The sequence below is a fragment of the Fistularia commersonii genome, chromosome 4 (genome assembly GCF_037954325.1).
Source record: "Fistularia commersonii isolate RoL2024-O1a breed Wild chromosome 4, RoL_Fcom_v1.0, whole genome shotgun sequence".
Lineage (NCBI taxonomy): Eukaryota > Metazoa > Chordata > Actinopteri > Syngnathiformes > Fistulariidae > Fistularia > Fistularia commersonii.
This window is the reverse complement of record NC_141287.1, coordinates 20,478,176-20,506,172: the sequence shown is the minus strand read 5'-3', so window position 1 is coordinate 20,506,172 and position 27,997 is coordinate 20,478,176. Positions and strand designations below refer to the sequence as shown.

Sequence of the window (27,997 nt, the reverse complement as noted above, 5' to 3'; positions counted from 1 at the left end):
TTCAAATTACCCTCATTAGGAAACAGGAACGGAAGTGAAACAGTCGAGGTTCTTTCCGGAGCCATAACAAGGTGACACACGGCTCTTCAGCGGGGGAAAATAAGGAAGATGGCAAAAAATAAGGCAAGTTTTCATTTTGGTATATTTCTCAAAAGTGTGCTTAGATATCTGTTTGTTTTTTTGGGGGGGTGTTGACACTTATATTTTTGCCATTACATCGCCAAACTTTACGGGCAGGTCTTTACCTAGCAAGAACCTAGCATGATCAGGCCGATTAGGAATCGCTACATTTAGTCAAAATCCAACCTTTTTTTAACGGTCATAATATTAATGATATAATTGTGATATTTTCCGTAGTCTGCGTTTGTCCTCTGTTTGGATGTGGGCTTCTCCATGTCCAACTCAGCACCGGGCGAGGAGTCTCATTTCGCACTGGCCAAGAAAGTGTGCCAGAAGTTTGTCCAGCGACAGGTGAAACAGCGACACATGGACGGAAAGACAAGCAAAACATTGTGAAACACCCATGGAAACACGCCTTATTCCTTTTATTCCTTTATTCTCCCATTGCAGGTTTTTGATGAGACCAAAAATGAGTTTGCTATAGTCCTGTTTGGCACCGATTCAACCCAGAACCAGCTCCACCAGGACGGTCAATACGAACACGTCACCGTGCACCGCGAACTGGCGACCCCTGATTTCGACCTCCTGGTGGATATCGAGAATGAGGTTCAACCTCAGAACCAGCAGGCAGATTGTATCCTTTTTACTCTGATATCTTTTTATTCCTCTCCTTTGGGCTTTTCCCTTCACGGGTCGCCACAGTGAATCAACCTTTTCCACCTCACCCTATTATTTGGATCCTCATGTCCTCTCTCACGACGTCCATAAAGCCTCTCTTTGGTCTTCCTCTGTCTAGACCTCCAATTCCAGCATCCGTCGACCAATATCTTCATTATCCCTCCTCGTTCTCGTTCCATCTCGACTCTTTAACAGCTGACACTCATTCTTCTTGCACATGTAAAGTCTACTGTACACTTAAATTGCACTCCTTGCACTTTGACTTGCACGCCAGGCCGCATTCAAATGTCTTATTGCACTGACACTGTTCTGTTGCACTGGTCATATTCATATTTACAATGTTTATAATAATGTTTACACTCTTCCTATTTGCGCATATCTAAATGCGCTGCAAACAGCAAAGTAGGAATTTCACTGTATAGGGAAACCTGTACCTACACTGTGCATGTGACAATAAACGCTTTGAATCTTGAATCTCCTCTGTGCATGACTGAACCATCCCAGTCTGGCTTCTCTGCCCTTCTCTCCAAAACATCTAACATGTGCCGTCCCTCTGATGGACTCATTCCTGATCCTATCCATCCTGGTCACCCCCAAAGAGAACCTCAGCATCTCTATCTCTGCAACATCCAGCTCTGCTTACTGTCGTTTCGTCATTGTTACCGTTTCTAGGCCAAACAGCATGGCTGTCTCCTCCACCTTTCCTGATAGTCTTCTATCTCTTCGTACCCCTGATACTTTTCTCCGCCCATTCCAACCTGCATGAACCCGTCTCTTCACCTCTTTTCCACACTCTCCTACCCGCTGGACTGTTGACCCTAAGTACCTGAAATCCTCCAGCTTCTTGATCTCCACTCCCTGTAGCCTCACCGTTCCACCCGGGTTCCTCTCATTCACACACATATATTCTGTCTTGCTGCAACTAACTTTCATTCCTCTCCTTTCCAGAGCATACCTCCACCTCTCTAGATGTTCCTCGACCTGTTCCCTGCTCTCACTACAGATCACAATGTCATCTGCAAACATCTATTCCTCTCCTTTGACACCAAACAAAATGATGCCCGGGGCAAATCTTGAATGTGTGCCACAACAGTCGAAGTCAGTCAGTTTGATGGTCAGCTTGTCCACATGTGCTCAGACATACAGACAAATTGAGAGGATGTTTCTCACTTTCCCACGGTGACATGAAATTAACAAAATAAATATCATAAAGTGCATATGAACAGTGCATAAAAAACAATAAACATGAAAGTATAAAGTGCACGTAGAGACAAAAGAGTCAAGTATAAGGCCTAATGTGCAGATAATTATTCTGACAAAGGAAATATTTTGAATCTTTAATCGGAAGCATGAAATAAATGCTTTATTCAATTTTAATATAAATCAATCAAACGTACTATGCTCTTTTCCCAACATGATGGCAGCCAGTCACAAAGCCCCAAGTACATATGACATAGAAGAGCTCATGTATGTTTTAATTAATTTCTATTTTGAAAATTACTTTGCAAACTGTAAGCACTCGTCTTGATGAAACACACAGTTAGAAACGCCCCACGTAATTAATGGCACACAAAAAAAATAAATAAATAAAACGTAGTTGCACCCATTCTAGAGTTATTACTCACCGGATTAGGTAAAAGACCTAATCTAGGTTTGCAAAAAGCAAGGAAAAAAACAAGTTATGACTCAAGGACACGCGGGAACAAACACCAGTGTCTGCTTGTTGCTTCTAATGGTTGCACCACGTGCATCATATGCATGCACGTCTGAGGATGGGGAGAAGTAACATTTTCTCTAAAAAGGACAGGAAGAATCTAGAGAAAAAGGCTCTGTGTTAAAGGAATGAAGGGCTAACAACTGCCTCTGCAGTGCAGTGAGCCTCCAAAACTTGATTTATCACCACTGAAATTTAAATGACTCTTATTTCCTTCTCTGATTGAATGCCCCAATCCAATGGATGCCCTGGGCCAACGCACCCCCCTCCACACACACACACACACACACACATTTTGAATGATGATTTCTTGCAAATTCACAGATGACTTCTTTCTCAGCTAAAGTGTTTTTCAAAAAACCTTGCATAGTACTTAATTTCTCATCTGTTGCATTTGTTAATTAACAAATATGCCAAAATGAGTTTTGAAAGAATCCAATAAAAGTCATGATTTTGCAGTTGTCATAAAAGTTTTACAGAATATTTCACATTTGTTTTGGTGGTATGGGAAAAAAACACTAGTGAAATTATGTGGTTACATGCTGTACATTTTCTTCTTTTCCTTTTGGCTGCTCCCCTCAAGGGGGTCTCCAAAGCAAATCATCTGCCTCCATCTAACTCTACTCTCCACAGTATGATGAATGATTACTTTCATTCGGGGCAGGTGGCAGAGCTGGAGGTAGCAGAGCTGGAAAGATGGAAATGTTGAGGTTCTCTTTAGGACTGAAAGGATGGATAGGATCAGGAACGAGTCCAGCGGAGGAATGAAGGGATGGATGGGTTCGATGTTTTCAAGATAATGTCAGATTGAGATGGTTTAGACATGGACAGAGGAAGGATAATGAAGGTCTGGGTAGAAGGATCCTGAGGTTGGAACAGGCAGGTAGAAGGACTAGAGGAAGAGCAGAGAAGAGATTTAAGGATGGAGGGAAAGAAGACAGGAATTTTGCTGGTGTGAGAGAATAGGATGCAGAAAGGGTGGTTAGATGGAGGGTTGGTGATTTGCTGCGGCGCCTCCTACAGGGTACAGCTGAAGGGAAAAAAAAGAACATGTAATATCTTCTATTCCAATTACCTACGGTGCACAACATTGGTTAGCATTCATCCTTCTTGCCTTACAGGCTTGACACACAATGTATAGAAGAGTTGTGTCTTGTCCAGATCTGCTTGTCTATGGTAACCCATATATTTGACTTCTTAACTGTTATCAACAGGGCTGGATGCTCTTTTAGTCTCCATGGACCTTCTTCAAAGGGCAATGAAGTAGGAAGTTATTAACGCTTGTTATTTAATGGAAAAAAAACCTGCTGTTTCTGCATACTGACATCATGTTTAAGAGATTGCTATGATGGTGTGCCATTTTGTTTGCAGAGAGAAGAACTACAATTGCCTCACCATTTCCCTCCTGACTGATCTCAGCACTCAGGCAGAGGCAGAGTCAGACCAACTGGATGTCATTATTAAAAATCTGAAGCGGACTGGCATCACACTGCAGTTCTTGTAAGGCCCAGATATGTTTGGAACGTGCAGTGTTAAAACAAAATGTCATCCACGACTTTGTTGAAGATAAATGATTTCATGGAAAATGTAAATAAGAGATGTCCATGAAGAGAAGCAGATATAATCCGGCTTGATGTTGGGCATGGCAGTTGCGGTTACTTCTTTTTTTTATTTTTATTTTTTCCAAAATGTATTGTCTAAAAAATGCTCACATAAATACCATCATGAAATAAATAAAAAAAAAAACAAAACAATATGTCAAGTAAAAGACATATGAAGCAGTATCTCTGTTGTGATCTGTTGCATTACAAGAATTATTAAAAAAAAAAGAAAGGTTTCAGCTAATTTTAATGTATATGGTTGTTAATTTTCAGGTAATTAATGAGAAATAGCTGGTGGTTTCTTGCTATTTTCAGGGGTCACTTTAACCAATTGACTTGTCATTTTTGTCATGATTTTTAAACAGTACATGTGTGAAGCATTAAGGAATTGTCAAGATCAGACAAAAATGACAAGTCAATTGGTTAAAGTGACCCCTGAAAATAACAAGAAGCCACCAAGAAACGACAATGAAACCTTTTTTTTTTTTTTTTTTAATAATTCTTGTAATGCAACAGATCACAACAGAGATGCTGCTTCATATGTCTTTTACTTGACATATTGTTTTTTTTTTAATTTCATGATGGTATTTATGTGAGCATTTACCAGGCGACAATGGGCAGAGTAAAAGATGTCAGAAGAAAATCTCGAGATTGAAAGGTTAGATTTTACCAAACCCTATTAACGTATGTTAAATATCAATGCCCCTTTTCTGTCCAGTTTGCCTTTTCCTGCCGAAGAGGATGCGGGAGATGATGGAGATTCAGACAGAAGAGATCCCGGTCACCACGGCATTGGTAAAGGCTTGTCCAGGGAACAAAAGGAAGGCCTGGAGATGGTGAAACACATCATGTTTAGCCTGGAAGAGGAGGACGGCCTTGATGAAGTTTACACTTTCAGGTTGGAGGACTTCTTGACCAAACACACTTCAGGCATTGCTTGCTCGCATCGGGTGAAAACTGTGTCGTTCACGTTCTCGACTCTCGCTGCAGGAATGCAATCGAACGGCTGGATATGTTCAAGCGTATTGAGAGGAGGCCCATGGCTTGGCCCTGTCAGCTGACCATCGGCAGCGCGCTCTCCATCCGTATTGTTGGTTATAAGTGTGTAAGTGACTTGAGGCAACCCGGTTGAATTTGCTTAGAGCTGAGGACATTGAACAACGTTCAACACAGATTGATATAATGTACAGCTTGAGATATGTGTAAACACGTTAGAAATACTGAAACAGGTACTATAGTACGGCAGTCTTGCAATAAATCTCTGTCTTGAAATTATGTTAATTTGCAATCAGATTTCCACAGAAAGGTCTTGATGTATTCTCAATAGATGACGAAGGAGACCCTGAAGAAATCATGGGTCACAGTTGATGCTCAAAGCGCCCAGAGAGATGCTGTGAAGCGTGAGACGGTCTATTATCTAGATGATGATGATGAGACAGAGGTGCAGAAAGAAGACATCATTCAAGGTGGTAACATTGAGACGTCAGCTTGTTAAAAGATGCCCGTTGTAATAACGTGAAGTGATTTTGGCAAACTTGTTTTCTGTGGACAGGTTTCTGTTACGGGAGGGACATTGTTCCCTTCTGGAAGGTGGATCAAGAAAAAATTGTAAATAAGCACGCCAGCAAGTGCTTTTCTGTTCTTGGGTTTACCAGAGAAGACTCGGTAGTGTTCTTTATATTCTTCTTTTTTTTTTTTTTTTTCATCGAAAAATACTCAAGTCTGTCAAATGTAGATGTTCAAGGACTGTGGCCTGATGTTCTATTACATCTGAATCTTTCACTGACAGGAGGTTTGAAAAATACAATAAGCCCTCACTTCACTGTTCAAGGGTTATGAAGGCAATCTTATGAGCACACTGGACTTTTTTGGATGAAGTAACATGAAGCCTAAACAATCCAAACATAGTTGAGACACCTTAGATTTCCAAAGGAGGGATAAGCACTGTTGTTTTTGTGTAGTTAATGTTATAGCCCAATTTGGACAAGTGAATGAATATTGGTTGTTTTGTCAAAATAGAAATAACCATGATATTATTGCTTCGAGTTAGCATGTAGCTAGTAAGAGTCAAGCAAGCTTTGCATTTTGGTCTCCCCTGTGTCCTAAGTATACATTAGCTTGGAGTATGGCTTTTATTCAATGACATTTACAATGCCATGGAGGAACATGGAGAGTATTTTAACAAAATGTTACTCTATAATCCGCCTTGCCCAGGTTCATCGCCACCTACTCATGGGAAATCAGACCATCAAGATATTTGCTCCGAAGGACGATCAGGTAAGAATAGTGGCGAACCGTCAACCCAAGGTGTACTCCAGGGTTGACAACCTCTTTTCTACACATTTTGTTGCAAAACAGATGAGGTCTGTGTTGATAGGGGTATCTTGACTTTTCATCCTTTATACAATTGATTAGAAATATCATTGCAAGAACACGTTACCACTTGAACAAAAATAACTGCCGCCTCCAGTTCCAAATTTTCAGCAGAAGCGTCCCTTGTGACTTCCTTAAATAACTTCTGCAATCATCCCCACACAAATGAGGGAACCAGAGCCCAGCATACAAACACCATCAGACAACACGTTTAAAAATATTGAGCCATATGTGTGGTCGGTCTTTACTTTCCATTGTCTACAGCAGGGGTGAGGAGTTCATTTTACAAGGGGTTATGAGAAACCCGAATAGCGTTGGAGGGCCGGACCAGCGATCGCAGAAAAGCAACACACTCGTTTAACATAAATGGAATGAATAACTAAAGGTTTTTTCATTCATGTTGTGATCGAACTCACGCGGGCCGAACAGGGGCGGCCAGAGGGCCACATGTGGGGCCACAGATTTGGGATATGGGATTTCCACTCATTTTAGACAGATGTTTGCAATTAGTAGCCCCAGTAAGTTAGATGTTGTCTGGATCTGCCAGATCGCTTCACTTTGAGGTTTTTTTTTGTTTTTTTTTTTGTTGTTGTTCTGATGTTCTCTCAGTGCAGGTTCCCGGAGCCCTGATTACTTTCCGGTTCTTGTTACCTCTCTGAACAACCCTTATCTGTGACATCAGAGGGAAATTCAGTACATTCCTCCTCAAGCAGAGCGTTTAAAACGTTTTTTATCCTTTTCCTTTGAAATGTAATTTTAAGGAGCAACACCAACTGTTCTTGATCTTTTGATTCGTCTGGCTTCTCTTTGTTTTCTTGTTTGAGTTTATTAACACTTACCAATAGTCAGTGAAGGATATTTGATAATTTTCGTGGCCCCTGCAAGTGGGTAAGTAGTTGTGGCTGTGTTTGCAGTCGCATTGTATCTTTGCCTTTTGTTGGCGGCTTATCGAACGCTAACACAACACTTCGCCGAATAAAATCAGCGGCTGAGGAACGAAGCAAAGATTAGGGCTTTGAGAGTTTCCGATATAAATTCTGAATTCTGCCCATCTGGGGCTCTTTAGATCTGCACTTGGTCATCTATCTCTGCTATACGTGCAGCCATTTGTCTTTGCATTTGTAGCGGTTCTTATTTTTCTGTCCAATTTCCCTCTATTTAGCCTCCAGCTAGTGTTTTTCTGTCAGGCCAGCCGCCATAACCAGGACAGCCGGCCTCTCAGCCTCGGCTTAAAGACAGTCATTCTTAGTTCCACTGAACTTTTACCAAGTTGGTTATTAGTTTTACACAGATTGACAGGTGCATTTATTTCCATGTCTCTAATAATGATGAGCAAGGACGGACGCTTTATGAAGAATTGTATTAGGATTTACCATTATCCTCCTTTTGACGAGGCCAATCTCTTCCACGAAACTTGAAACAATTCTTAAATAATCCAACCCTGGTGCTGACACCGCTTTGTGCTCCGGCTGACACTTGTCGGCTTTTCCCCTTCTTTAAAGAGGAGTCGGTCGCAGCAGAGAAAACTGCGCTGTCCGTCCGTCTGTCTGTGTTGTTAGTCAGCATGATCCGTCTTTTGAAGCCAGATCTTTGGTGCACCGGTGCAAAAAGATGGGGTCTACAGTGGAGGATTGTTTTAACGTTGTTCTTCAAATAAAGGTTTCAAAACACATCCACTCGTGGTGCTTTTACTTTATCCGTTAAAAGAAGATTTTTACGTAGGCAGTCAGGTCAACAATATCCGCACACACAAACGTCACGCAGCTAAAGTGATGATAAGAGGACGGTTTGTGTCTCGGGGAAATGTATTTCCACTGACATGTTTTTGTGTCCGGCTCTGTTTGAGCAGCATGCAGGAGTGGCGCTGTCCGCTCTCATCCGGGCGCTCCACCAACTCAAAATGGTGGCCATTGTTCGTTACGCCTACAACTGCCGCAGCAACCCTCAAGTGGGAGCAGCCTTCCCTTGTATCAAGCAGAATTATGAGGTGTGGCGTTGAGTGAAAACACATGGTTTTCTGTATGCTTAGTGTTAAAAGACTGCTAACGGTGTGTGTCTTGGCCTCCATAGTGCCTCGCTTACATCCAGCTCCCATTCATGGAAGACCTCAACAACTTGACGTTTCCGTCTCTTAACATCAAGAAGTTTACTCCCTCCGGTAACTGTTGTTTTTCTCCTTGTTGACATTCTCACAAACATTAGCAAGAGCAGACCCTTGTCTCAGGTTTAAAGACAATTTAAACACTACAAAATGTCTTTCTTGTAGCTGACAAACATGAGCCACTTTAATTCTGAATTTCCAAACAGCCCACTCATTTAAATGGGGCCATTGGTTTTACATCAAAGAGGTTTGTTTGTTTGTTTGTTTATTTAGAAGTTTATTAGGACAGTGTACAAATACATTAAGCACAGAGGCAGAGATGTTTGGACCAGATTATAGCTCATAGCTAATTTCCATCTGTAGTCCTGGACAATACAAATATAAAACTGTATAAAATAGACAATATATCTAAAATATACAGATAGGCAATAAAATAACTATACAATATATAAACAGGCAATAAAATATGTATTTTGCAAGTTGAAAGTGCTATTGTTGTGATAGTTACTTTGGTCATCTGGGGGCCATCAGATGTTACCCAGAAGGGAAACATCTGATGCCAAAATACCCGTCTGGCATTGTTAGTGTGAGCGTGTTTGGTGCTCCAGAATCCAATTTTTAATGGTAAAGGTGTAAAGGTGTGAAAATCAGTAATGTTCTTAAGATTGTCTGGAAGCCCGTTCCATTCTTGGAATGTATTTATGTGTGATTGCTACAGAAAAGCAGCTATCTGCTGTTGACTCTCTGATCGACTCCATGATGCTGGTTGAGGAGGATGAAAACGGAGAACAGAAGGACCTGTTCAAAGTTCACCGTATTCCGAACCCCGCTTTCGAGAGGCACTTCCAGGTACGGCACGTCCTCGTAGCTCAGTAACACTGGGAGAAAATGCTTTTGCACGTCTAGACGTCGCCACTCACATCCGTCCATCCTCCCTCTCAGTGTCTGCATCATCGGGGGGTCAACCCTGACGCCCCTCTCCCCCCCATAGAGCCGTGGCTGAAGGCTGTCCTTGACCGCCCCGATGTGATTAAAGAGCGTTGTCAAGCTCCACTGGACGAAGTGAAGAAGATTTTTCCTCTCACCGCGGTGGAGAAAAAGAAGACACTAAAGACCAGCGCCGAGATTTTTGGCAGAAGGTATTTTCGGATTTAATATGTTGAGTCATTCTAGGCCCGGGCAGTCATCCAAATATGTAAACATGCACACACAGAGAAAAGTGTAGGCAGGTACGAGGCATGCGAAGCACATTAATCTTACAAGTGAGACGTATCCGTGGCTGAGTATTTAAAAACTCTGTATTGACCCTTTCCCACTTGCAGCACCGAGCAACCGGATGCCAAGAAGGCAGAAGAAGATGATGAAAATCAGGAGTCTAATCTGGCTGACATTTCTGAAGGCTCTGTTACTTCGGTGAGAAGCGGGGTAGCGGGGAGGTGGTCCGCCTGACAAAATAATCCTCTATAGATAACCATTTCTTCTAAAATCCGCGATGCCAAATAACGCGCTTAAACTCTCGTGTGAACCGATGTACTTAAAAATTACCATTTCACTCTGATCCTCATCTTTTACACTTAATCCAGGTAGGTAGCGTGGATCCAGCTCGAGACTTTTGCACTCTGCTTAGGCGGAAAACTCTTCCATTTGGAGAAGGTGAGTGTCTGTCTCTTAACGTAGGCTTCGTTAATCGAAGAAAAACAAAAAAGATGAAGATGATGAAAAAGATGAACTGTCGTGACTCATGTTCAGCCCCTGTAATTGTGTTTATCACTTTGTTTGGTTGCGGTGACCCCCGATGTCTCTCCTAGTTTGTCAGCAACTGACTCACAGGATTGAGCAGTTGCTAGGCAACAAGAACACAAATTACTACATGAAAAGCATCACCTGTATTCGGGCCTTCAGAGAGCAGTCAGTCAAGGTAAACAAACATTCCCCGTCTTCCATTTTGGAACGCACGGACGTAAAGCTTCTGTCGCTGGTCTCGGAAAAAGAATCACCATGAATATTTCCGCGTCGGTTTCTAACATTTTTTACAGCGTGAGTCAAGGCCGATTCTTGGCAAGTGTGTGCGCGCGCATGGAGATGTGAGCTTTTAAGTGATGCATAAACAGATTAAAAATGTTTCATATCTTTCGTAAACACAGCTGGGAAATGCTGGTCTTTACAATAGCTTCCTCCAATCCTTGAAAGGGAGCATCCCAGACAGAAGGCTGGAAGTGTTCTGGGACCTGCTCGTTCAAGGTAAGATAAGCCTCTTTGCTGAGCAACGCTGGGGCTCCAGCATTCATTTCACCCTCGTGATGTCATGAAATTTCCTCACGTTGTGTTTGAGTTGATGCTGAAAATGTCAGCTGTTTAAATAAATCTTAGCACCAGCCTGAGCAGGGCGTGTTTTTTTTTTTTTTTTTTTTTTTTTTTTGCACTAACTCCCTGCTGTTTTGTTGTCAGATGCCATTTCTCTAATTAGCACGGACGAGGTTGAAGGAAGCGCTGTATCCAGAGACGAGGCCATTCAGGTGACTTGCATTGTTACATATGAAAGCCCGGGCAATTTATTTATATATGACAATTATCTTTTGTGATACCTTTAGTGGATTTTTTTTTTTTTTTTCCACAGACAATCGTGATATATAATGACATTCTCTTGACCTAGACATGGATCCTGGTTTTTAAGAAAATGTAGCAAACAATTTTTGACGGCAAAGTATGCTAAAAAATGTTCATAAATATTACAAGATTCTTTTATACACTTATATCTGGGCAAAGACAGTAACTCCTGAATCTGATGTCCAGCCCTTATCAAACTCACGCTTTCGCATGCAGCCCGACTCAAAGCGGCGCTGACGTCATCCATCATCTGAATGAAACCTGTTTTATCCTCAGTTTCTGTGCACCGTCGAGAAGAAAGAAGAGGCAGCTGCACCAATGGCAGAGGACACTGGAGATGTCGACGACTTGGTAATTATCTGATGTTATTTTTTTTTTTTTTGGTCCTTGACAAACATTTTTCAGTCTAAATATTTAGAGTGATGCACTTCTAATTCAACCAAAAGCGATTTCCTGTATATTCACTCGCAGCATTTCTTTGTTTCCCCTGCTTTATGAGCCCATTGAGACCGTTGATATGAACAGTCTTAGTGTCTCACGTCTTTTTTTTTTTTTTTTTCTTTCTTTTTTAATCTCATCCTGTGCAGCTGAACATGATGTAAGACCGGAGGCTTTTGGACATTTTGCAGAGGCCATTTGATCTCATGAGAAGTATGTCATTTTCTTACGCTGGTTGAAACCAATTCTGCCGTCCAATGAGCTGCCTCCAGCACAGAGACCCCTGATGCTTAAATGTCCTGTAACTCCATTTGGATTTACCTTGACGAGTTGTATGAAAGATATTGTGTTCATTGGGTTTTACATCTTCAAGGTTTAATGTAGAAGAAGGCGTCATTGTTTTCTTCCACCAAACGAGTCATTCCTTTCTGTACCAAATCCTTCCCCAAATTAGTTACTACTTCAGTGGTGCAGCTGCTTACTTGTATAAAGTCTTTAAGTTGCCCCAGTTGCCCCGCTTTGCTTCGGACGAGTCGAATGCCATTATCATTCCCAGCATCAGCTCTTGTCATTGTGTCGCACGTGACTCACATGGTGTGAATTTACGGTCAAATGTCATTGTAGTTTTTGGATGTTTTTGACTGTACAGACGACGATACGGCGTCTGGCGAAGTGCAGGGTTTACTTTCACAAATCAGAAACATGTTTGTTGAGAAATGCATGAGCCATTTTTTTATTATGTATAAAATATTCCTGATAAATGTGCATTTGGAGTTTTCATTTGAAAGTTGCAAATAGCATAGCGGAATAAGAGTAAACTAGTGCCTTCAGTAAAACGAAAATAAAAGATTGCCAGAGTACCATCAGTAGCACCAACATACGACAAGTTTTAAGTGTCAATTCAAAGTCCGAGACGATGAAATGTGTTTACTTACACGAGTGGGAGCTTCAATCGTGCCGTTTACACTCATCGAATAAAACAATCTGATGTTCAAATAAATAGTAGTAATATCTGTGTTTTGATCATTCTGGTTATGTGGTAATTTCTGGCCTTTTCTTGGGAAGTGAAGAGACCCAAGCAAGTCCTGTCGCCACTGCGAGGTCAAACGGTGAATCTAATGTTAATAATTACAACAAATTTTTAACCGACTTTTTTGCGGTCTTTGCTCATTTTAATTACCATGGATTTTCATACAATGTCAAGTTTTTACGTTACTATTTAAAATTAGTAAGACATGTTGTTGCACTGTCATGTCATTCCAGCTGCACAACTGCCAAGTTATACAACAATGTTACGGTAAAGTACAGAATAGGTAGTGATGACACGTACTTCTGACAAAGGACACATAGGAGGTTAGTGAAGTCGAATCAGCGTGAACTCTGTCTGCTTCAGTATTTATATGTCTCCAGTATGAGCTGTACTTAACATACCCACTGGATGAAACGCTCGAACAAGCTGGACGTGGACAGATCAGAGAAGTCTCTCCCTTTAAAGATGGCGTCCTGGTCTCCCATGGCCAGCTTTGTAAGAACCTCCTGGTCAACATCATTTCGTGGGGCGACGACCAAAGGCACAACTTGGGAGGCGCGCATTGCACTCACTGCCTCGTCCAGGTCAGTGCTGTCGGTGACGCCGTCCGTGATGAAAACGAAGGAAATCTCCGCGTTGCGTCTTGTCTGGCGATTATTTCCTTTGCCCAGGATTCTATCGATGGCCTGAAAGATGGCGGGTCCCAGGCTAGAGGAAGAATCCAGGTATTTCAGACGAGCTATACCGTCGGCGATGATGACCGAGTCGTGAGTGAGCGCAAAGGCCACGTGGTTTTCCTCCTCTTTGCCGTATTCCATCAGCGCCAAACGAGCTCTCCTCCGATCGGTCCCGCTCTGGGCCAGCACCAGGCTGTCGGCGACCTTTTGCAAAAATTCCCGAACGTGACGAAAGTTATCCACCCCGAGGCGCTCCGATCCGTCCAGTAGAAAAACCACATCCACTGGCCGCTGGGCACACGGAGCCACGTCAAGCTCTGGAATAAAAGCCAACAAACGCGCAATGAGCGTCATCGCTATCGAGGATTCGACAACAGATCCGGCTAATTCAACACCGACCGCTTTTGCAGGGCATATCGGGGCACACGATAACCGGATCTGGAAGGGAAATCAGTTGGACGCCGTTAAGATACACAAGTGAGGAGCAACTTCGGCGTCACGCAGGATTTATCGTCGCGAGCTTACCGGGACAGAGCACAGTCTCCATGCCGTTTATGAAGTCCTCCGCAACCAAGTCGACGAAATTCCTCATCACTTTGACCTGTTCCTTTCTGTTACACGCAATGGACATCAGGTTCTCGTTGTCCTGCGACCTTTGGAACATATCTCCGACGCCTATGGCGTTCACCACCACTCTGTCGTCGTTGCACATTGACTGCAGCAGGTTGTCATCGTCTCGCGGGTCAAAGCGGCCGTCGGTGATCACCACCACCGACACTTTGGGTTGGAGCCTCTTGCTGTGCCTGATGAGATTGTCGTAGGCGTACTTTAAGGCCGAGGGAGTGGCGGTTCCCCCGGCGATCCACTGCAGTTTCTGCACAGCCACCCGAAAAGCAGACATGGAGTCGATGCTGGGGTCGTCCAGGCGGATGGTCTCGAAGGTCCCGTTGTGACTGAACTGCATCACTCCGACTCTTGTACCTGAGAAGGCGGATTTAACGGGTGAGGCTTTTTGTTTTTATGGTTTTTGTGTCATTTATGGCCGTGTGCTTTTTGCAAGAGAAGTCACATGTGTTGTTCAATTTAAATGTTGAGGGATAAATTATGAAATTATAAATTAAACGCATCGCATACGAGAGCGGCAGCAGTATTCATCCGTCTATCGGCCTTTTGATTAATTGCCCTTTATTTCAACGATTGGCCAAGTAACATTTCATAACTTTCTTCAGTTCTTCTAAATTACATTGGCTCTTGGTTTTGGACATTTCAAGATGTTACCTAACTGATGTTGACACCATTTTCTGACCACTATACCCATCAGTTTGAGAAGTTCATCAAAACTTGAAATAACAATGCGTTAATGCGATCGTGCACTTCTTCCAACTTCCCGTTTCCCATAGTCCTGGTTAAAAGTATGAAATATATTGCTTAGTTTGCACAAGTTGAAAGTGGAATAACTGACTCGCATGACATCGAAGGACCGTACACAGGAATGTTTTGTGTTTTTAAAACAAAAAACAAGACAAACTCAATTCCTGCAAAGGTCACAGCTGATTCCCAGAACACTATTTGTATTTTGGCTCCCCGTCGAAGATCTGAACTAATGAGAGTTGTTGACCTTAGAAACGTAAAATACTCCAGAACCAAAATCAACAGTAACACGAAATACTTTTCCGGTGATGAATGGTGGTTAGTCTCTCACAGCAACCTCTACATTCCTGCAGTTGTGTCTGAAGAAGCGTTTAGACTCGTCTGTAATTTGTTTTTGTTGAACTTATACCGGTCGGTGACGCAGGATCACTGGCCATGGATCCCAGACGTTTGATGGTGTTGATAACAAAGTGTTTTTCCAGAGTGAAGTTGGTCAGCCCAATGCTCTCAGAGCTATCAATTACAAAAACGATGTCCAAAGGTCCGCAGCGCTTCTCACAGTCTGAGACGGAGAAGAAAAGAAGTTAAAAGATATCAGCAGCACTCGTTGCGTCATCTGCGATCGTTCCTTTCGCTCACGCGATACATCGTCCCGAACTGGGTGGGAATTTCCTCACCGCAGCAACCGCAGGTCTCTCTCATGTAAGTCATGACATCGCACTCCTGCAGGCAAAAGAAACCATCCGTTGAAAGGCAGACGCAGAAAATGAAGAGATAATAAAATATACTCACACTAAGGCCGGGGTCGCCCTCTGGACCGGTGTCGCCCTGCGCGTGCACATGCAAACACACTTAGCTCCAGAGTGATGGAATCGCAAATACAGGACTGTCTCAGAAAATTAGAATATTGTGATCTTTATCTTCTGGAATGCAATTAAAAAAAAAACAAAAAATGACTTTTTCATGATATTCTTATATTTTGAGATGGGATTTTTGAGTTTTCTTAAGATGTAAGCAAAGGCTTGCAATATTTCAGTTGATTTGTAGTGAATCCAGAATGTATGACATTTTTGTTTTTGTAATTGCATTACAGAAGATAAAGAACTTTATCACAATATTCTAATTTTCTGAGACAGAAAATTCATGTTCAAGTCATCATTTGTGTGGACGTCCTGGCGCCTTACATCCGGTCCAGGGTCTCCCCTTTCTCCTCTGACTCCCGGCTGGCCTGGGTCCCCCTTCTCCCCCTTCAATGGAAACATAGGTGATTATTTTTGGATTTCTGATTGTTTTAAAGTATGGGAAAAAAAAAACGAAAAACAACTTTGATCAATTTTTTTTCGTGTATTTTCTTAGGAAACTCCAGAGAACAGTGCTTGATGGTTTTCGAATCAGACGCTAAAAATGTTCTTGTCAACCGCAAAAACTGCTTGTGGGACAAAAAAAAAAAAAAAAAAAAAAAAAATCAATGATTCAGTGTCTTTTATTGCAATTCCTTCTTTTTGTTTTAAGGTCACCTAAGCGGCGTCTGCTTTTGTATTTTCTGTTTTATCTTCAGGGGGGGATGTGCGATAGATTTAACTTCCTCTCTCCCCAAGATAAAATATTTGTCCCCCCCTGATAACTCCTGTCTGGATACTTTTATTTCAAAAAACTACTGTAGGTTTTGTGAAAAGATCTAGATCTCGTCAGATGTCAATATTTTGGGTGTTCATGTTACTGGTCAGCTTGTTGAACTTCCAACGAACTGTCCTGATAGATAATATATCATAAAATCGCTTAATTGTTTCATATGATTTGGTATCATTGTGGACGGAGCACATTTTGTGGTAATAACAAATATTTTTAACTTGAAACCCGGGAAACAAAGTATTTATCTTACAAACGCTCCTTTTGGCCCGTCTTCTCCATGATCTCCCATAGCACCGCAGTCACCTCGGCCCCCGCGAGGCCCTTTTCTGCCGGGATCCCCTCGGTCCCCCTGCGAAATGTTTGATCGGTGCGCGGGAAGTTATTTCCGACAAAACCGAAGGCATTAAAAGCATGTCAGCGTTTCACGCGGTAAACAGGAAACCATACAGTGGGTCCTCTGGGTCCGGGGTAGCTGAAGCCTTGCCTCCCTTTATCGCCCTAGGGGAGGGAAAATGCACTTTAACGACCCAAACGACTCGGGAATTGTAAAAAAAAGATAGAAAAGAAATCTTGTAATGAAAGCCATGTGTCAAATTCCGTTCCTAAATACACAAAATCGTCATGGTGAATAAATGACACGTTATGCAACCTTTTATGATGACAAAAATTGAATTAAACATCATTTTTTTTCTTCATTTTTTTTTTTAAATTAAATTTACTATTTATGTTTATCATATATGTTTATTTTTTATAAAATTTTACCCCTGATTTACCTTCGGTCCAGCAAGTCCGGTGTCCCCCCTCACCCCGGGGTCGCCGGGATTTCCAATGGTTCCCTGCAACCCCGCAAGGAGATATTCAGTGGAAAAGGTCTCATCCAGTACTGATGTTTTAGTAACAGTTAACACGATAGACATGAGATTTGATTTTTTTTTTTTTTTTTTTTCATCGTAGTATATTTTGTGTTTATCAAGCTCTAAATAAAATGCCACAAATATGCTAAATGACACACCTGTCCTCCGAGGTCTCCTGAATTTCCAGGCGGACCCCTCGGTCCAGGTTGTCCTGGGCCACCCTGAAGGAGAAAGACAGAAATGTCAGAGAGGACAACCTTCATCACGTTTGCCCTAGATTTGGCAAAATATTATACTTGGATAAAAAAAAAAAAAAAAAAAAAAAAAAAAAAAAATCGTTTTTTTTTTTATTCTCTTCCTGCACAACCATTTCCCCGGGAATTAATAATGAAGCATAAATAGTTAATGATCCCAGTTCCGTTGTGATAAGCAATACTCTGAATTATGAATAAGTAAAAAAAAAAAAAAAAAAAATCTTTCCACGAAGCAATTCCTGACCTTTGCTCCTTTGAATCCTTCCTCCCCTGGCCGGCCTCTGCCTCCCTCTTGTCCTCGTTCGCCCTTGAAATAGAGGGTTTGCGTCACAGTGTTAAGCGCATGGCAGTCCATTCACGGAAAGGTTGAATACGTCTTTATATATAAAAGCAGATTGAATCCGATGGAAGTGGGTTATGTTGTGTTTCCTTGATCCTTTTCAGAAACAACCCAACAGAAGCGCGTTACAACCGCATATAAAAACAAACCGTGACCTTCAAATCACCGGATTGCGTTACCTTCTCGCCCTTTTTCCCGACGAGACCCGGGCTTCCTTTGGGTCCGTAATTTCCTCTCCTTCCCTGTGGGTGTTCACAAGATGATTTAAAAACAGTCGCAAAATGCTCATAAAAAATAGATTTTAACCCAGTGGAATAAAGAAGCATACCTGTTCACCTTTTGGGCCTGGCAAGCCAGGAACCCCCTGGAAAAATGCCGTTTTATTTTAAGTCGATTATCGACAATTGTTATTGATCAGTTTAACCAGAAATGAATTTGTGACTCGTACTACTGTGCCCTTCACTCCTGGCAGTCCCGGATTTCCAGGAATTCCTCTTTCACCCTACGGTACGGAGCAAAGATTTTGTCATATTTAACTCGTGACGAGAGTTTCAGAGGCTGTTTTCTACGATTCTAACGTTACCGATACCTTCTGTCCTGGTTCACCATCCTGCCCGGCCGGTCCAGATTTTCCAGGGTGGCCAGGGTCGCCCTAAACAAACAAAACAGTGACAACCGGTGAAAACTCACCCACTTTTAAATGCGACGTGACTCCACAGACGTCGCCGTGTACATGCACCTAGTGGTGGGCCGTAAGGGCCTGCAAAGCCTTCTCTGCTGGCCTAAAAAAAAATCTGAATCATAGACTGTTTTCAATTAAAATTGAATCTTAATTATATTTCGAATCTCAAATCTGATGAAATAATTCCAAATGGTCTGTCTGCTTCCTTTCATGACTTTTTCCCTGACTGTGCTGATTCCAGACATGTGCTTTCATTGACCAAAGAGCATTTAACCAATCAAATTTCATTTGTTATTTGTTGCCAGTCAGGGTCAACATTGAAGAAATCTGCCTGGAGGCCAGCAGAATCCGATTCACAGGCGCTCTGGCGAAAAATAAATGTTGTTGAAACTGTTGCTTCAACCAATCAGATTTTGAGTTGTGACACCAGGGCCTTCTAGAAGGCTACGCTAACATCGGTGTGTCACACGCCTTTTGACTGGAAGGTCAGAGAGCGTACTAGCCAGAGCAAGCGGGCTGCATCTATAGCCATCTGCATGAACACAATCGTAGTTTGTGCAAAACTTCCCTTGGGGGAAACCAGAGTGGATCTAGGCCTTAGTAAGCAAGTGCACAGGGAAACACAGCTCCACAACCAAAAGGTGAAGAAAAATGGGGAAATCTTAAAAAGACTTACAGTTTTATAGCCATATAACAGTTATTAAGGGGATGAAGGCCTGGGTGTGAAATGGACGGCCCGAGTTCTGAGGGCATATTTGAATCTATCTTTACGGGACCAATCGCATCTTCACAATCTCAATACATACGCAGAAAGATGATACTACTGCTGCTTATAATAGAAAACATAGCTGGTGGAATGTTATGAACATCGAAACAGGGAGGTGGATTAAAACTGGAGCCTGCAAAAATAGTAACTCGAAGAAAGGGATGATGTTTGAGATGTTTGTGTGCTTTGTAACTTCTACTCTTTCAAAACCAATTCAAACGGAATTACCGAGCGGCTGCTCACGGAGAACCGAATTACCCGTTACAAAAGTGCACCTTACGAGGTTTATAACGCAATTGTTTTTTTTTTCTGTCCCCTTTTGACAAAAAGTGTCCGGGACGTTGCTCGCTCCGTGGACCAAAGGTCTGTGGACTCTGCTGTGAGGCAGATTAAGTCACAGTACAGCGTTTTAAAATCAATATAGGTATCAACATAGGTTAAAAAATGTCTGTCAACACCTGTTGTTAGACTTCAGCAGCAATCTTAAAGTATTGATCTCAAGGGAAAATGGGTCCAAGGAGTGAGCTATACACCATATACCTGGAACACACACACACCTTGGTGTGTGATTCCACAGAAACTGTATGTGCAGATCAACAGATTTGGCTGCAGCCAAATTGTGAAGTCGGTGCAGATGAGGCATTTCAGGCGGAGGCGTAACGGTCACGTTTATGTATTTTCCTAATCTTAAAAAAAAATGTGCCGGTGATTTCCAACCTTCTGTCTTTATTTTCTAGTCCGATGATGCCCGGCTCACCTTTGCACCCTCGGGTGCAGCTCTTGGACTTTCCTCTTCGGACTTGGCCATTTGAACTTTCCGTTTCAATTACATGCGCGGCTTTTCTGCGTCAACGTCCGAGACGGGACGAACCGTCTCCGTCGCTTCTCTGAAGTGTTGTTCTTCTGTGCTCCTAAGCCGAGGTCTGAGATTCCCCCCTTCCGGTCCCATGTTGCAGCTGCTCCGTCTGTTGTCGCTCATTCAACTATTCAATGATCCTAATCCCCGTGAAACACGGCCAGCCGGTGATCTTCATCCTCACGCCCTCGCGGCTGCTCTTCAGTCCGGCTCACCGGTCGTGAGATCGAGAGAGGTTCTTCAAGATGTTCCCATCTGCCTCGCGACCGTCCAAGTGACGTTCTCCCGGGCCGTCCAGGCCAGGTGTCTTGTTTTCCAGGTTTCTCGCCGCGAGGCTTCGTGAATGACGATCACATGTGGATTGAACTCCACCCGAGACCGACGGCTACGGTAGATGGCGTTAAATGGAGTTGCAGGAACGAGCCTCTGGTTGGTGTGTTCAGAACTGTTCTCCTTAAAGCAGTGTTTCCTAACCGCTGTGCCGCGGCACATTAGCGTGCCGTGAGAGATCATCAGGTGTGCCGTGGAAAAACGCCCGCTTTCACCCGATTGGTCCGAAAATTATTAATCCAAATAGTGTGTCTTCCTATGTCTATGTGGGCTGCGTGCACATTCCATGGCAACGGGTAGTGAATTAACCCGTGCATCTGTGTATCAGAGGGATTAGTGACGCTTTGCGTGACACATTTTTAAAATAAAAAGTACTCTTTCAACAGCATTGTTGAAAACTACCAAGACGAGTGAGAAAGCAGTGAAAGCTGCTATAAAGTTGCTGAACTCATCTCTAAATCCAAACAGCAAAACATTAATACGACCTGCCGGCAAAATCATTGTAGAAGAAATGCTCGGCTCTGGCGTTGATAAAAAAATAGCCAGTTCTCTGAAATAATACCATTTTCAGACATATTGATGACATGTCTTCAGATATTGAAATAAGTGTTCTGGAAAAGTTGCACATCAGTGGGAGATTTGCATTGCAACTTGACGAATCTACAGATATTAGATACATTAGATTTCACATTAAGTAAATTGAGACTACGGTTTCATTCTAATTCATTAAAACATGTTTTTGACATATTTATCCGGTGGTGTGCCGTGTGATTTTTCGAATGTAAAATATGTGCCGTGGCTCAAAAAAGGTTGGGAAACACTGCCTTAAAGTGCCAGGATGGATTGGAAAGACATTTTGTTTCTTTTAAACCCCCTTCCCAACCAGTTCCAGACATTAATTTACCCCCCGTGACCCCCCCGGATGGGAGGACGGTAAATAGCTGTGCTTTAGTTTGCTATTTTCCGTAGCTCTGCGTGTTAAGGATCGAAAAAAAAACACAGCTTTCACTTCCCTTCTCCAATTTAGGGAAGATGGGTTACTTTCCTCTTACGTCTCGGCTGTTGCCTGACAGGACCGAAGAGTTTCCCCCCTGTTGTTTTCTTCAACTGTACGACCGTTGGAAACGCGGTAATAACAAGAAAGTGTCTCGACGGTTATTTTGCGCAAATTAAATTCACATTTCTATAATAGACCATAACAAATGCAGCGAGTTGTGTCGCCCCCGCCGCGCCTCGTCTGCCTCGTGTCACGGTTCTCGATTTTAGATTGAGGTTCTCGTGACACAAAAACCAATCAAGTAATGGGGGTTTTGTTCTCTTGCGTCACGATAAAGAAACGGCGGCGTTCGTATCCCACGCTACCTTTGACGGTTTGCTGTCATGGTTGCTACAGCGTGCTGAATTTTGGTGTATTTGTGTGTGAGTGTGTGTGTGTGTGTGTGTGTGTAAGGATCTGCTGTAGCTGGAAGCTTTGGGTAGGAGTTAGACGGTCTGTTATTTTCCCCGGCGGGACCTGAAGACTGAACTTCAGTTGTGATTTCTAAACCTACACAAATTCATTGAATGAGATAAAATGGCAAGGAAATAAAAACATTGTGGGATTTTTAAAAGCCTTTCAAAATCCATCATTCTGACAGATTTCATAGTTCTCTTTCATAACAGCATTTAAAAATCAAAAGTGGGATACTGGCTCCGAACATAAAACGCTGTCAGTAATGTCCAAGTTATAAGGAAGTCAGTGTAGCCAAACACAAAAGAGTTTTGTTTAGTTTAGCGGACAAGCTGTGGGGTTTTTACACATTCTGGAAAAGATTACAGAACATCTGAGCCGCTCTCTCCAAGCACCGTCCACGGTTCTGTCCTGGGAAGCCGGCGGATTTACCGCCGCCGCTCAGAAAGGGCATATAGCTTCCAATAACGGAGTTCAGGTATCTCTGGGATTTGTTCACAACACGGCGGACGATTGCGGCGTCTGCGTTTCCCACCCTTGTGCAGAACCCGACGCTTCAGACGCTACTTTGCGCTGAAGGCCGTCAGACTGTCTATCAGCTCCGGAGGAGCGTCTGTGCGACCGCCACCTCGCATCAGGCTCTAACTCTGTTGTCTATTTTATCTTTGTTGGTCTCACCCCCTTTCTGTTTATTTGTCATTGCTATTGTCACTGTTTTATGTTGTCGTTTAGTTTTGGTTGCCTATTTTTTTTCTGTTGTCCGTTCTTATCCGTGTTGTTGTTATTGTTCTCACTGCTGTCTGTTTGTTTGTTTGCTATATTCTAATTTTCTATTTATATTCCTATTTATTGACAATATACCTGTGATGCTGCTGTGACAGAAGAATTTGCCCTATGGGGATCAATACAGTTCATCTTATCTTATCTTATCTTATCTTATCTTATCTTATCTTATCTTATCTTATCTTATCTTATCTTATCTTATCTTATCTTATCTTATCCTCCTGGGCGCCTGCTGGTGGATCTGTCCCAAGCATGTCCACCAGACCTCCTGAAGGAGCTGACCGGGAACTTTGTCTCCTCAGGGTCGAGCTACTCGGTCTGCTCGCGAAACACGAAATATGTGCGCAAACTAAAACAAAGCCTAAGCGGTCGACCGTCACCACATTAGCTTCTGAGCGGACCGCTCCAAGTCGGCGTGATGATAAGGTTTCCGTAGCATTTTTTAAAAAAATTTCCGCTAATTTCATACTTCACAGAGTATTGGGTCACAACCCATAAGATTTTAACAGCAACCGATGCCACCCATATATCTAAAGACTCGGGAAAACTATTGTCTCACACCAGATTACAATTAGATTTTTTCAAAAATTTTTTCAAAAAATTTTTTTTTTTTTTGCATCCGTTCTCTGCGGAGCCTCTGCTATTTTACTTCATCGCTTTTCCTTCTCCACCCGGTCGCGATACATCGGGGAGTCGACATCGTCCGAGCCGGGCTCTTCTGCCCACGCCGCCGCCATCCGCTCCTCTCCTGTTCATCCATACCGCCGTCAAATACCGTCTCCGTCGCTGATACAGCTCTGGGAATCGTTTGTCTATCTGGTTTTATCGCCGCTCATCTATTTGTTGTCGATTGTGTTACGTCACCGTAAAGACAGAAAGATTCGCGATGATATCAAACACGAAACACGATCGAAGGCTAGGATGGGCAGATGTACGACTGCTCAGATCTTCATTGGTTATCTCTATCCCGGCTGTGTTTGGGGCGCGAGGTGGGGTTCGCCTTGGATCGATCGCCATGCGATCACAGGGCCATAAATTTCACTCATGCAAAAAAGAAACAAAAAATGAGAAAGAAATGTTTTCACACCGACCCGTTCTCCTTTGTCCCCAGCCGACCCAGGGACCCCGACGTCTCCAGGGAAACCACGCTGTCCCTTTTTGCCAGCAAAAACAGAAACAAGTATGGGTCGATAGTTTGCAGAACCCGCTCGATCCGTTTTCCCATCGGAATAACGTCCAGCTTACTTTGTCGCCCGGATCCCCTTTGCATCCGGGAGCTCCGATACGGCCCATTTTACCCTGCGGATATTAGACAATATATCAGCGTACGGTCGGAGTCGTGGCGTAGTTTTGACCCGAAAGCGCTCGACTCACCTTTTGTCCGTCGGTGCCGTTCCTGCCGAACTCTCCCACCGAACCCTTGAATGTCAAGATGCCAGTTTAGCCACGAGATCGCGCAGTCTTAGATAGAGAAAATCAAAAATGCGTCGTACCTTTGCTCCGATTGCACCCCAATCGCCCTGTTTGAGGGGGAAAGAAAACATGAATGCAAACAGAGCTTTATTCACTTTATAACAAGAGAATAGTGATGAGGTTTCTCCATCTCACCTTTTCACCTTTCAAACCCTCCTCCCCCTGCGGCAGAGCATAGAACATGGTGGTGTTAAAACAAATGTAATAAAAATTAAAGGTCTCCATGACGCACGCGGTCGTTGTTCCACGGCTCTGATCAAACCTTTTGTCCGGGTTGTCCGATCGGACCTTCAATACCAGGATCTCCCTGTCATGTAAGAAAAAAATGATATATTTCTATTTTTGAACCTCATTTTGAGGAGAACTTGTTTGCCACCCCGGCAGCGATCGTCCGACCGTACCTGTCTTCCCTTTTCACCTTTGGGCCCCTGACGACCCCTTTGTCCTTTCACACCCTTTAAAAAGACAAGTATTTTGATATTTCAATGGAATCCTTATATATATATATACATATATATATATATATATATGAGTATATACATGTATGTTAATATGTGTATATACGTGTGTGTGTATATATATGTATATGTGTGTATAGGTGTATTTACACGTACCTGTATACGTGTGTGTATATATACACATGTAATGTGTGTCTCTGTGTTTATACATGTGTGTATACTGTATATGTGTATGTACATGTGTGTATATGTGTGTATATACATTTGTATTCATGTGTGTTTACGTGCATGTGTATACATGTGTATATATGTATGTATACGTGTGTGTGTATATGCATGTATGTATATGTGTGTATATATATGTGTATATATACGTGTGTTTGTGTGTATATGTGTGTATACATGTGTGTGTAAATGTATACATACATGTGTATACATGTGTGTATATATGTGTATATACATGTGTATTCATCTCAGTATACGTGTGTATATATGTGCATATATATGTGTATATTTGTGTTTATGTGTATACAAGTGTGTCTATCTGTGTGTATATACATGAATATATATGTGTGTGTGTATACATGTGTATATATGTATGTATACGTGTGTGTATATACATGTGTGTATATGTGTATACACACATGTATATATGAAAAGGGTTAAGGGAAGGGAAAAGCCGAAAGAAGATACATGTGTATATGTGTTTATATATGTGTGTATACACATGTGTGCATATACGTGTGTGTATATGTACATGTGTGTATACATGTGTATATATACATGTGTTTATATATGTGTGTGTCTATGTGTATATACATGTGTTTATGTATGTATGTATACACATATGTGTATACATGTGTATATATACATGTGTTTATATGTGTGTCTATGTATATATACATGTGTGTATGCATTTGTATATATTCATGTGTTTATATGTGTGTCTATATGTATATACATGTGTTTATGTATGTATGTATACACATGTGTGTATACATGTGTATATATTCATGTGTTTATATGTGTGTCTATGCGTGTATACATGTGTGTATACATGTGTGGTGTTTACCTTTGGCCCTCGATGTCCTTTAGGTCCAGGGTTCCCTGACTTCTCAACACATTTCTGTTTATAGCACTAAGAGACAAACACCCACAACAAAAAGGCATTATGTGATGAATCCCAAGCAGAAACCAAGACATTTTGCGGAACAACCAGCCCTGCGTACGATTCAGAAAGGATCTCCCTGCGGTTCGTCTCACCTGTGCATACGCTTGATATTTCTGCAAAGAAAAGACTCAGGTAAGTGAAAAAAGTACCCGCCACTGAGACTGTACCATAAATTTGAAAAAGCGTCCACGGCAAGAGAGCGAAACAAATCGTTCCGGATCACCATGGCTTTTATGATGCGGTCGATGGATTCGGTTTGTATCTTGGGTAAGTTGCCGACCATCTCCACGGCGATATAGTCGTCACGGAACACCCCCGAAGGAGAGCTGGCTATATCCTTCATCCCCGCTTCGTTGATGTACCGAGACGCCGCCACGGAGAACAGCTGAATCCCCTGCTCTCGTGCGTTCTCCGCCATCAACTTGATTCCCCCGCACGGATTCCCCGTCACCTCTCCGTCGGTGATGACGACGGAGAAGAAGACGGCCTCGGTGGCGGTGTAGTGGTGAGTCATTTGGTACGTCGTGTTTTTCAGGGCGCAGTCGATGTGGGTGCCTTTGCCGAGGTAACGAATCCCGCTGAGGCTCCTGATGAAGCTCTCCCTGCTGGAGAACTGGCTGAAGACTTCCTGCTTCTCGGAAAACTGCAGTCCTCCGATGGACCAGGTGATGTGGATTCGGTCCAGGTACTCTTCGTCGTCAAGCCTCTGGGCGAAGATCTTGGTGAACTCTTTAATGCTTTCCACCAGAACCCCGGGCGGGGCTTCCTGTAAGGCGATCGACTCCGAGGTGTCGATGGTGAAATACAGCTTGATGGGGCAGTTAATGATCCGCGCTGGGGGAGGAGGCGGGAGAACCATAACATAAATACCGATGTGGTACGTGCCGCCCGCTCGGACGATCACGCACCGGGAATATTCGACGTATTCAACAAGAACAGAGTTATGAAGAAACTAGCGGAACTCACTGTCACAACCTTCAGGCGGCGGGATCGCTTCGGGAGTTGGATCCGGGCTGTCGCCGTGACCGGGAATCGGCCGCGGGCCGCGAGGCGTCAGGACCTGACACGTTATCAAACGCATCACGCACAGAAAGACCAATCCCGAAAGTCGTCCCATCTTCTTGCGAACCTTCAGAAAGGCCGAGGGGAGTCGCGTCGCGGATCAGGAGGCTCCTTTTCGAACTCCGATTCTGAAGCAGGAAATGGCTGTCAAGAGGGTGTTCGCAAAGAGCACGACCGCAGCGCAAAGGCATCCGTTGCATGTCGGCTGCTTCGCGTCAAATAAAATCCATCATCTTAAAGCAGAAGAATGCGTCGGGCGATTCCCCCGTTATGGTCCCAAGTTTAAAGAATCAATCCCAGGAGGTTAGATGACATTCTCTCTAAGCTCACGCTCCACAGCGCCGAAAGATCGACCCGATAAAACACTTCACCTGTTCGGTGAGTGCGTGGAGAATCACGTTGGCGTGACGGATTCGTTTATTTCCTTTCCGGTAAACCTTTTTGTATTTACTCCGATCCTCGTTATTCACGTAAGTTAATCATCCTCTGCATCTCACGGTGAAGCAGTGAACTAGTCATTCGGTCACACTAAACTTAAATTCACCTCGCTAATTATTTCTGGGCTTACAAAAGAGGAAACGTGTGTGTAGATTCAATTACTAAAGTTTTTTTTTTTTTTTATCCATGCACATATGTGTGTGTGCATGAGCACACACACACACACACACACACACACATATTATATATCTATACTTTCTAACAAAGCACTTTTGTCCATTTTCTTGCACCCAGGACTCACCAACAGATCTGTGTGCTGTTACTTTCTCGCAAAGACTTTGTGGCAGCGCTCACCTCAAGCGCAGACGCATAACTGCATTTTAAACCAAATCTTTCTCGGGGAAAGTGAGAGTAAAAAGTCAAACTCACCGAGGAGACGGCGCTCTTTGAGAAAAATCCAAGCGCACCCCTTTTTTCAAGCAAGCGAATTCAAAATTCCATAGCGTGTAAACAAGAGATAATCATCATATTCGCAGCTCACTCCCATATGTGGTGGTCTCCGTCCGTCCTGGGGGGGAAGCTTCACGGACGAGCGGCCGCCCAATTTATTCAACGCAGAAGCATCCGGAGCGCGCGCGCGGTACGTGCATCCTCCGCTCGGTTGCGCACTCAGCCGCACAGACCCACAAGGGAAATGTTTTATTTCCTTGGAATGGAGAACGCGGGGGACCTATCCGC

At 43.1% G+C, this 27,997-nt stretch overlaps 2 protein-coding genes across 4 annotated transcripts; one reads left to right on the top strand and one right to left on the bottom strand.

The window, feature by feature from the left end:
• LOC147235088 (DNA repair protein Ku80-like) lies at nt 1-13,657 on the top strand. Its single transcript, XM_086145929.1, has 21 exons — nt 1-123; nt 358-471; nt 571-754; nt 3,727-3,775; nt 3,884-4,012; nt 4,832-5,011; nt 5,104-5,218; nt 5,441-5,579; nt 5,666-5,778; nt 6,328-6,390; nt 8,336-8,473; nt 8,557-8,644; nt 9,306-9,436; nt 9,530-9,726; nt 9,910-10,000; nt 10,171-10,240; nt 10,396-10,505; nt 10,732-10,828; nt 11,036-11,103; nt 11,471-11,545; nt 11,782-13,657. The coding sequence occupies exons 1-21, from the start codon at nt 109-111 to the stop codon at nt 11,794-11,796; spliced, it is 2,181 nt and encodes a 726-aa protein (XP_086002055.1). The 5' UTR covers nt 1-108; the 3' UTR covers nt 11,797-13,657.
• LOC147235087 (collagen alpha-2(VI) chain-like) lies at nt 12,783-27,826 on the bottom strand. 3 transcript variants are annotated; one of them, XM_086145926.1, is made up of 28 exons: nt 27,689-27,826; nt 26,726-26,949; nt 25,983-26,593; nt 25,852-25,872; nt 25,661-25,726; nt 24,532-24,585; nt 24,393-24,437; nt 24,266-24,292; nt 24,151-24,177; nt 24,032-24,076; nt 23,903-23,956; nt 23,749-23,811; nt 18,380-18,442; nt 18,239-18,292; nt 18,119-18,154; nt 17,970-18,032; nt 17,695-17,757; nt 17,355-17,417; nt 17,116-17,178; nt 16,790-16,840; nt 16,593-16,691; nt 15,895-15,957; nt 15,503-15,538; nt 15,388-15,433; nt 15,120-15,272; nt 13,865-14,320; nt 13,739-13,777; nt 12,783-13,656 (listed from the first exon to the last, which is right to left on the bottom strand). In XM_086145926.1, the coding sequence occupies exons 2-28, from the start codon at nt 26,874-26,876 to the stop codon at nt 13,055-13,057; spliced, it is 3,114 nt and encodes a 1,037-aa protein (XP_086002052.1). In that variant the 5' UTR covers nt 26,877-26,949; nt 27,689-27,826; the 3' UTR covers nt 12,783-13,054. The 3 variants fall into 3 exon arrangements, with proteins under 3 accessions (XP_086002052.1, XP_086002054.1, XP_086002053.1); XM_086145928.1 differs by having other exon boundaries at nt 26,735-26,949; XM_086145927.1 differs by having other exon boundaries at nt 27,561-27,729.
• Between the last annotated feature and the right edge of the window lie 171 nt (nt 27,827-27,997).

Coding starts and splice junctions, on each gene's coding strand:
- LOC147235088 (XM_086145929.1), top strand. Junction 6,391..8,335: donor TTGCTCCGAAGGACGATCAG/GTAAGAATAGTG, acceptor CTGTTTGAGCAG/CATGCAGGAGTGGCGCTGTC. Junction 8,645..9,305: donor CAAGAAGTTTACTCCCTCCG/GTAACTGTTGTT, acceptor TGATTGCTACAG/AAAAGCAGCTATCTGCTGTT.
- LOC147235087 (XM_086145926.1), bottom strand. CDS start 26,876: ATGGGACGACTTTCGGGATTGGTCTTTCTGTGCGTGATGCGTTTGATA. Junction 25,727..25,851: donor AATATCAAGCGTATGCACAG/GTGAGACGAACC, acceptor TTTGTCTCTTAG/TGCTATAAACAGAAATGTGT. Junction 24,077..24,150: donor GGGGTGCAATCGGAGCAAAG/GTACGACGCATT, acceptor TTGACATTCAAG/GGTTCGGTGGGAGAGTTCGG.